The 10,855-nt window shown below is 36.0% G+C and overlaps 1 protein-coding gene across 1 annotated transcript in view; it reads right to left on the bottom strand.

The window, feature by feature from the left end:
- Window positions 1-1,740: 1,740 nt before the first annotated feature.
- Window positions 1,741-10,855, bottom strand: part of LOC150093358 (stromelysin-3-like) — a 66,361-nt gene continuing 57,246 nt past the window's right edge. The window contains exons 9-11 of the mRNA XM_090413930.1: window positions 9,909-10,050; window positions 7,967-8,136; window positions 1,741-2,718 (exon numbers count right to left, since the gene is read on the bottom strand). Coding sequence (XP_090270056.1) covers window positions 2,626-2,718; window positions 7,967-8,136; window positions 9,909-10,050 — 405 coding nt within the window. The 3' untranslated portion in view covers window positions 1,741-2,625. The remainder of the gene's footprint in view (window positions 2,719-7,966; window positions 8,137-9,908; window positions 10,051-10,855) is intronic.

Genomic DNA, 10,855 nt, shown 5'->3' with positions numbered 1-10,855 from the left:
GTTTTGTACTGTTCGTGTGCCTGCAGGTCACCTTTTTTCCTTAAATTCCCTCCACAATTGTGTTATTCACAGTGGTGGCCCATACATAAGCACTGCTACACTGCAGCACCCCCAAGGAAAATATGAAAAAAATTAAAATTTGTTTGTGTTTATAAATAATAACTATGCTTACAACATTATATAAATGCAATACAACATGTTAAAGGTTACAGCTTATGTTTTGACATTGTTTGAATAGTTAATAATTGGAATTGTTTGATTAACGCTTTAGATTATGAAACAAATGCACTGCGATCTAATGCCGATAGTTAGCGCTTGTCATTGCACGGTTACATCATTCCCAACTGTAACTGCTCAAACGGCCGTGTATTTTTAGTATGTTTACGTGCCATATTTCTGTAAGATATGAAACGTTTATTATTGGTGCACATGCATGGTGAACTATTTTTTGTAAATTTTATTTTATTTTGTTAAAATAACATATAATTATTTATTTATTATAGACACAAGGCTGATTTATGATGAGTGTCACTGTTGAAAATATGAAAAGAATAATATTTTTTCAATTATCGTTACACGAAGCAAATGCACTGCTATCTAATGCTGATATCGTTTGCGCTTGTCATTACTATTGATACAAAACTTTTAGTATTGGTGTTTGTTCGTGGTGAGGATGAAATATTTTTAATAAAGCAATTTTTTAATATGTAAATTTATTTATTCATAATTTGTTACTGATTAGGAAAAATAAGTTTTTTTTTTTTGTTGTTGTTGTATATGCAGCACCCCCCACTTAAAATTTTCACTGGCTGCCACTGGTTATTCATCCATATAACTCCCACTTGATTTACTCTCCTGACTCTAGATACGCAGTCAGCCATTACTCCCTCACTTGTTTTACCACTTCTCATGCACTATCACCATCCAGCCTTTGCAGTTTTACATGCCATGGCACTGATCCAAGCAATCTCCTAAGATTGTCATACTTACCAGCCTGGTAATTCCATATTGTTATCATTTCCCACTGTGTGTGTGAGGTATGTCTCTCACAGCCAAGTAACTTTGCATATTTGAAACCTAATTAATGCTCTAATAAGGCAGCTAATCTTATCTGTTATCTAATCATAGTTACTGAAAAATCCAAGTTTCCAGGATTTTATTAGTATTATTACGTGACACCTCTAGGGAGGTCAAAGACTGGCTAATTCACCATATAAAGATGATTGCAAATACAACTCAGATATTGGGACTGTGGAATGTACATTAAGAGGAGAGATGGAAAATTTGTGAACTACAAACACTACCAAAAAGGGAAAAAAGAAGTATAATATGATAGACACATACAAACTTATAAAAGGATCATATAGATACCAGTAGATATTTTTAATTTTACAGAAGGTGGGAGTACTTTCAACTAGAAAGTAGCCTAATTGAAAAGATATTTCATATGCAAATGTTTGGTAAAATAAGGATGAAAACTACAATTTCTTGTTATGTATGATGTATCGTTTTTTCCCAAGAAAATACTTGCTACAACAAAAAGAAAAAAAAGCTAAGATCTGTCATCTGTAGCCCGATAGCCTCTCGCTTCATTCTCCTACACAATACAGATCTGCAACTTTGTAGCTCAGTAAATATTGCATCATATACATATTTAATTTCTGCTGCTATTTTAATCATTTTATGAAATGTGTACATCACATTTCATAGTTGCGGGTTAATATTATAAATTTTGTATGGTTTGCTAATAAAACTTGAAAATTTTATTAAACTTGAACTAGTAGTATCTAAACTAAATTTTTGCATTGATAATGCATTCCCATATCGTAAGAGCATGAAGTTTTTCAAGTGTTAAGGGAGGTTGCATTTTCTTACTTCATTTACAAAGTGACTTGAGAACATAAATTTGAACTAAACAGAATTCTCACATGGTCATAAAAAAAAAAAAAAGTTTTTTTTTTCAAAACTAGTGCTGAAAAAAACATTATGAATCTAGATTACAGTTAAACAGTATTAATGATTCTAGTTTCAATTACAGTTGTAATATAATTTGTAGCCAGATTATTTTTAATGTATTATAGAATAATAAATCAACAAAGAAAGGAAAAATAATACACAAAAGGTGTTCTTTGTTGTGTGAATTTTAGTAGCATTTCATGTATAAGGTGCAACATCTATACATGAATTATTTAGTTTCATTTGTACACAGGCAAGCTCTTTTTTTTTTTTTTTTTTTTTTATGGAATTCATTGCTGGCCAGCATCACTCTAAAATGTCTATGTTAATCTTTACAATACATGCCAATATTTGTTTTCTCCTATGCATAGAATTGCTTTAAAACTCACTAAAAAGTATGAATTTCAGTCTATCATTATTGCTGTTAGGAAAGCCACAGTTTACAAAATCTCAGCTCACAGGCAAATAATAACAGCAAAGATAATTACAAGTATTCCATAAGGGACACTTGCACAACCATCTACATATGCCAGATGCCAAGGTGAATGGCTAGGATGATCTCTATTATGGTGATTTGCTGTTCATCATTACTGCCATCTATATTGTCTGTGTTATCATCCAGAGGTAGGGTAGAATTCCTAATGTATTCTTCTCTAAATATTAATGGATTTACTTTGGATTTACCTTCTCCATTGGACATGACCGATAATGAAGCCACCACAATGATGTTGGTCGTGGATAAGGGGGGAAATCTTCATCTATCTGTAAGATTATGAAACATTTTTATTGCAGAAATACTTTTTTAAAAAAATTATTTTTTATTATTATTATTATTATTACTATTATTACGGGCAACTCCAGGGAGTCATTAGACTCATCGAGGGAGGCCCCAAATCATATTCATCACAACTATTCGACATTCATACAGTATCTATCATACCTCACCTTAAACTCATTCACTGTCACAGCATCCACCACAGACTCAGGGAGCGCATTCCACTCATTCACTACTCTAAAAGTAAAGAACCCAGCTCTAACACCTTTACTAACCACACTTTTGCCCAGTTTCCATGGATGTCCCCTAGTCCTCCCACAACCAGCCCTGTTCTCAAAAATATCTTCTGAATTAAATTTATAGAAACCCTTCAGTAATTTGAATGTCTCAATCATATCTCCCCTCCTCTGCCTATCAACCAATTTTTGCAACCCACAAATCCTCAACCTGTTCTCATACGGTTCATTCCACAGACCTGCTATCATCTTGGTCACTCGCCTCTGGATCCTCTTCACCTCCTCCCCATCAAGAAGAAACCTAGGTGACCAAATCTGAGCACAGTAGTCGAGATGGGGTCTTATCAAGGCTCGATACAGAGGAACAATAACCTGCTTGTCTCTGCTTGTCAACGTATTCTTCAGCAACCAAGTGATTTGATGAGCTGATTTGGCCACTTTTGCAATGTATCCCCTAAATTTCAATTCCTTATCCACCAACACTCCTAAATCTCGTGCCTCATCAATTTCCTGGAGCGCGGTTCCACCAATGCAGTAAACTGCTGCCAATCTTTTCACCCCAAAATGCATAACCTTACATTTTGCCACATTAAATTGACATCCATTCTCCTTAGCCCAGACCTCCAATCTATCCAAATCATCCTGCAAAATTTTGACGTCATCTGCATTCACTATTGCCCTACCCAACTTCGCATCATCCGCAAACAAATGAACTGTTCCTCTCAGATCCTTTCCTATATCATTTATGAACAAATTAAACAGCAGTGGTCCAAGAACAGATCCTTGTGGCACACCACTAGTCACAGGCCGTCTTGTGGACTCTACTCCCGAGTAAACCACTCTCTGATATCTCTCCGTCAACCACCCTCCTATCCATCTCACCAACCCTATGTCCATTCCCATATGCTGCAATTTACTGATTAGAATTCCATGTGGTATCCTGTCAAAGGCCTTAGCAAGGTCCAGTAGAATCACTGTAAACCCATTACCCTTATCCAGTTCAGCCGTCACTGTGTTATAATACGTGAGCAAGTTACTGAGGCATGACCTACCCTTCACAAAACCATGCTGTCCCCGATACAGTATCCCATTTTCTTCTATCCAATCTTGTATTTTCCTCTTGACTATTTTCTCTAAGACCTTGATAATGATTCCTGTTATGCTGATTGGCCGGTAATTTTCAACAGCAGCCTTGGAACTCAGTTCCAAGGCTGCTGTTGAATGTTGCTGATGTTGAATGCTGCATTATGATAATGTTCCGAGTAAAAATTATATACTGCATAACAATAATGCTCATTTTGTTAATCAATAATCTTTATTAGTATTTTGTAGTATGGCTTATAGAAATTATAGCAAAGATAACTATTATAAATTGTCCAGAATGAATACTTCATAATTATGTGTTGGTGACACTATTTGAAAGAGTTGTCAGTGAAAAATAGATTGCACACCTATGGACAAGTAGAAAAGAAAACAGTTTTTAAGCTATCTTCTTGTGCAGAATGTCCAAATGATATGTACTATTTCCAGGGGGTAGTCCTAAAAGAAATAGTACCAAGGAAAGGAAACTACTCTTGAAAACAAAAATCCAGAGCACGAAGTGCAGCATTATTATTATTATTATTGTGATGGCCATATGGCAGAGTGGTGAGTGTGGTTCTGAGAGAAGAAGAAGAAGGCTTGTAGTATGCCCTACGAGATGAGAGAGATCATGTGGTTAAGGCTCAGCCCAACTGGGTGGGATAATCTGGCAGAATAACAAAAAATAACAGTGGACAAAGGATTATCCTAAACGCATGGTTAACTCCAGAACCCAGACAGTACTGTACAAAAATTATTATTATTGTTATGCAGAATTACACCATGCCATTATGTAATTCTTTCATTGTTTTCATTGGAATAATTTTAATCATCCAACAACCTGCATTGATGATCATTTAGGTGTTACTTTAATTAAAATTAAAAATAAAGATAATACACTATTAACATTTAGGCCTACCTTGTCAAAATAGTTTCCAAATTTCCCTGCTCTCATCTTTCTTCTCTGCTACATATCGCGATTGTCGATCTTCAGCAGGTGGTGATACACTAGCCATGACTTGACATAAGGAAGCGCATTCCATGTGGAAAGTGGTGGTCCATTAAGCTTGATGAACATCTCAGCAGAAACGTTTTTCATTAAGCGTTTTGTGCATAACTTTGTAATTATAATGTTCATAGCACTCAATTCTCGTTCACACTCAGCCGTGCTGCATGGTATAGTTATAACTGCATTTGACAAAGGGGCCAAAACAATAGGCATCTCCTTCATCGAAATATTTGTACATTTTCAAGGGGGAATATTGTGCACATTCTTCTATTATTTTCTTCGCCATATTGTAAGTTTTATTTTTCATCTTCAGGCCATGTGTCAAGATTTAAAATTTCAAAGTCAGCCAACATTTGGTTAAACTTTCAGTTTCATGGTTGCCATCTTTACTTTTTTGATATGATGCAATAGTGGTAAAGCAACATCTTTCAAGATTATTAATAATGCTTGTAAAGAACTGAAGTCTTTAGCCACCCTTCCAGGTCTTGCCTGGAAGGGTGGCTACTTGAAAAAAAATTCTGTATCCATCCAACTTCAGTGCTAGGTGATTATGAAATTGGAAGATTTATGAGTACAACTGTTTGTATTTTAGAGATAACAGATTTATTACTTTATGAGTGATGATGTTTGTCTAATAAGATGACTTGTAGTCTGATAGTATTCAAGAATCATTTATGAACAAGGCCCTTTGTGGTTACTTATACCGAAGTGAGATAGAGAATATCTTAAGAAGCACTTGACTAAATGGTTGCTAAGATGAGTGGAGAAAATAATTTTCTTAATCATTCTAATGGTGTTAGTAAAGAAGCAATATATAACTCATAAGAAACCAAATCTGCCTTTTAAGCAATGGAGAAGATCCATTGCTTAAACCTAAAACTGCATTTCTTTTGGAATCATCATGAGCAAGAGGTGGAGTTTTAGGTTTAAGCAATGGATTTTCTCCATTGCTTAAAAGGCAGATTTAGTTTCTCATGAATTATATATTGCTTCTTTACTAACACCATTAGAATGATTAAGAAAATTATTTTCTCCACTCATCTTATCAACCATTTAGTCAAGTGCTTCTTAAGATATTCTCTATCTCACTTCAGCTCTTGCTGAAAAGGAGAGAAGACTGATATGTCCCACTCATGTAAAGTGATTTTGCTGGTCAAGTCTTCTGTTGTCAGTATTTGAGCTTCCAGGAAGAGCACTCCTAGGATATTTATAGGATCTGTCATTAGGATTAATAATCTGATTTTCTTAGGATTGGCCTAAAGTCTGATACTTTCTCCTCACCAATGGAGTATGTTAAAGAAAGTGATCATAGAACTATTATCTCTGAAGGTACAGATTAAATCATCTGCATAGGCAATGATTTTCCACTCTTTGGATAGTGGATGGTAGTGGTGTTCCTCTTATCATGGGTATTGTTCACCCATCTCAGAAACTGTTCTAATACCAAAGAGAACAGTAATGGACTTGAAAAACAAACCTGCCATACTCCTTTGCAAAGGGGCATAGGATCTGATATGTAGCTGTTTACTATCAAACTGGTTTTGGCTTCAAAGTAAATTCCCCTGATTTCCTAGCAAAAACTTTTACCAAACCCTGGGAGATATAAAATGTGGAAATGAAATTCATGTCGGACTCGATCAAATGCTTTTATAAGTCTATGTTGAGTGCTGTCAACGGTTACTGTTTATTCTTTGAACACTGTATAATATCTTGTAGCAGGAAGAGATTGGGTCCCACCTCCCAGCTTGGGATACCATAGGTTCTGGTTGCTGGTAAAAAATATTGAGAGATGGACATTCATTCATTTATTAATTATTCTTGTGAATAACTTATAGCCTATGCTATTGAGTGAACTGGGATGCCAGTTGCCTGATTCTATCATTTCTGTCTTTCTTGGGAAGAAATATTGCATAATTCTTGGTGAAGTCCACTGGTATGTCCCCTCTCTGGAAGAAATTATTAAAGAACCCGAATAGCATGGATAAGAAGGTGTTTCATGCTACTCTATAAAATTCCATTACCAGGCCATCTGGCTTTGACCTTTTCTTGGCCTGCACTGCTTTATCCACTAGTTTGATTTCACCTGCTGTTAGAGAGCTGTTGTGGATCGTATACCAAGCTTGCTGACTGAAGGTCAGTCAGCAAACTTAGTATATGTCGCATACCTAGAGCAACCGCTGCTTGCTTATCCTAGAAGTCTTCTTCTTAGTGGTCAGTAAAAGCCTCCATAATTTCTTGAGTGTTGCTTACGATGTTTCCCTGTAGCATGATTTCCTTGATGGCTTTCTTCTCTGTAGTGGCCAAAGTTGTTTTTTGTAAAAGACAACAGAAGGAGCATCCACTTCCCTGAATCGCATCCTTACTTTAAAGTTTTCTTCTTCTTCTGCTTTCTTAAGAATTTCCCTCTGAGACCACTGTATAAGTAAAAGGTCTTCTCCAAAAACTAGGCTATCCCCCAGATTGCTCTATCCTCAACAATTGGCCTGAAGGATCATTTAATTCACTACCCATGTGAAATCACCACCTTCCTAGTTATTGGTGGACTACATTATCTTGATTAATTTCCACAATTTACAGTGCTTGTGTATAATAAGTTTGCAACATTTAGTAGGTGGGATTCACATAAAAAGAAAAAAAATGTTAACTACTAACAGTATATATGGATTTATAACTTCTGTATTGACTGATGACTAGTTCAACTAAATGACTTGAGTCATTTACTTAAGTAAATGACTTAAAAACCCTAAGATGGCAAAAGTTTCATCTTGGCTTTTTTTTTTAAATATGGACAGATTTATAAGAAACAAGCAGTGGAATGTCCTCCTCATGAAACTTGGGTTTCTCCACTTGCAAGTGCTCTCATAATAGATTAGTTGGAAAATTAAAGAAGCACATATATGTAAAACATACCTTAGAAGTACGATCATTGAAGAGATAATAATATCTTCCCTTGAAGAAAGCGGTATGACCATTTTCCCATGAAAAAGCAGCATCTATATTGTTTGGAATACCTTCCCATTTTTCAATAGGTAGAGGGTATTGATCATTTACTGGCTGATCATATCTCCAGTACTTGTCACCTGTAAGAAAGTTTCTCCTGCATTAACTGAAGAAATTTGAATACTAAATATAATTAAACATAACCATATACCTTGTAATACAACATACACATATTGGACAGCAATGATTTTTTGTCACCTTAGATACATATGAACAAATGGAATTTATGCAATAAATATGTTAAATAAAACCTAACAGTAACTGTATAGTAAATAAACACTGTGGTTGGACTACCATTTGTTTATTATTATTATCATCATCAGACCTCTATGGAGTCAAATGACTCATTGTGGTAGGTCCCACTGTCACAGACATGGCTGATCATACTATTATTATTGTTATTATACAGGCACCTCCATATCCGAACACTCATCACAGGTGACCCAATCTAGCCACACAATCTATCATACCTCTCTTTGAACCCATTAATAGACAAAGCACTCAACTGATTCTGGCAATCCGTTCCACTCTTTCACTACTCCCCAAGCAAAATCTAGTACTCACACCCCTACTAACCAAACCTTTATTCAACTTCCAAAGATAACTGTTGTTCTGGTCCCTCTAGTCAAGTGCCTGAACATTTCCCCTGCATCAATCCTATAAAAACCCTTTAAGCAACTTAAATATTTATATCACATCCTTTTTCTCCTATCAATCAACTTTTGCAATCTACACACCTTCAATCTATCCTCATAGAGAACATTCCACAGGCCACTCGCCTATGAATCCTCTCCACTGCTTCCTCATCTCCAAGGAATCCAGCTGACCAGACCTGAGCACAGTAATCCAAATGTGGTAGTATCAACGCTTTATAAAGGGGAATAATAACCTCTTTATCTCTGGATGTCAGTGTGTTCCTCAACAACCAAGTAATTCTATGTGCAATCTTGGGCACCTTAGCAGTGTGTCGCTTGGTGAGGATATATTGTTGGAGATGAAAGAAATAAGAGATCTGGGGATGATAGTGGATAAGGATCTGAAATTTAGGGGACACATAGCCAAAATTGTGAAGACAACACAAAGGCTTCTGGAAATGATGCAGAGGACACTGACATGTAGAAGTAGGGAGATTCTTGTTCCATTGTATAAGGCTTTGATTAGGTCACACATGGACTATTGTGCCCAGATTTGGTCACCTGGTTTTCAGAGGGATGAAGAGATGTTGGAAAGGGTCCAAAGGCGATTGACTAAGGTAGTTTCTGACCTCTGGAATGTCAAGTATGAGGAAAGATTGAGAAGATGTAATTTGCAGATTCTGGTGGACAGGAGGAAGAGGAGAGATATGATAGAGACCTATAAGTTGATAAGGGGTTGTTATAGGATCAATGCTGGAGAAGTTCTACAGAAAATAGTGGGAGATCGGAGGAGAACCAGAGGTCATCCATGGAAACTGTATAAAGAGGGTGTGAGTAGGGGAGTGAGGGGCAGGTTTTTTTTCGTGCAGAGTTGTGAATGATTGGAATACCTTGCCTGAGAGTGTGGTGCCTGCAAGGAGTTTGAATGTGTTCAAGGCACGGTATGATGAGCTGTGTGTGTGTGTGATAAAAGGACCTCCCAGATGAGTCATTGACTCCATGAGGTCTTGGGGTAATAATAATAATAATAATAATAATAATAATATAATACATATCAATGTATATTTACATCGATAGGACACAAAGTGTTAATTAATATTATCATTATAATTGCTGTATACTGGCTTAAACATAATAATGCATTAAGTGTAATTTTACATTGCTGCCAACAATATTATAATACTGTTACTATATATTTACATTATCTATATTTTTACCTTTAAAAAAATAAGTTTTTCCATTCTCACTCCATACACAAGCAGCATCAATATTTTCTGGAATGCCTTTAAATCCTACACTTAAAAGTTTTGGGTATCCAGGAACTTTCTGTTTATTTTTAAATCTCCAGTATCTTCTACCCTAGAAAAGTCAAATGTATTATTATTATTTCGTGTGTTGAGGCTTAAGTGCTGTGAAGAATTCATGTTAGAGTTATCGAGGTTATTAAATCGGCTGGCCTTTTTAAAAAGATGTCGGGACTCACGAGTTATTCCTAACTGTGTTAGGCTTAAAACCAAATTTAAATCTAATAAAACCCTCCGGATATACAATCGTGCTAGTCTGGCACTATTACGAGAGCAGATTACTGAAAGTCGCGCCAGCCTCGCTATGACAAATGCTGCCAATTGCTCATTACAGACAGGGCTCTCCACTATACTCAATCCTGAACTTTGGTCTAAAACATTGAACGCAGAATCTGTCACTCAGCTCCAGAAACAGCTAATAACATTCAGACTTTGATAGCTAACCTTCTCTCCCATTCTTCACCTCTTAAAGTTAATTTATCTTCCAGTCAACTCTCTGCCCTCAAAAAATTACGGAAAGAAAAAAGTATTGTCATCACCAGAGCTGATAAGGGTAATGCCACTGTTGTTCTCAACGCCTCACAATATAATCGGAAAATGGATATTATTCTCCATGATCGCGCTACCTACATACCACTGGAAAAAAAACTCAAGTTAAAAAATTAAAAAACCTACTTAAAAAAGTTTCATCCTGGCCTCCTGACATTACAAAAAAACTCAAACCATTTTGTTCTCGTCCACCCTGGATATACGGTTTACCCAAAATTCACAAACATAATTCTCCTCTAAGACCTATAGTAGATGCCACCAATGCACCTTGCTACAAATTATCAAAGCAGCTAGCTAACTCTTTGACCCCC

This window comes from Typopeltis vanoorti, chromosome 24 (genome assembly GCF_054136105.1).
Source record: "Typopeltis vanoorti isolate ZY-2024b chromosome 24, IOZ_Tvanoo_1.0, whole genome shotgun sequence".
Lineage (NCBI taxonomy): Eukaryota > Metazoa > Arthropoda > Arachnida > Uropygi > Thelyphonidae > Typopeltis > Typopeltis vanoorti.
Note: the sequence above shows the minus strand (reverse complement) of the source record. Positions and strands in the feature narration are given on the sequence as shown.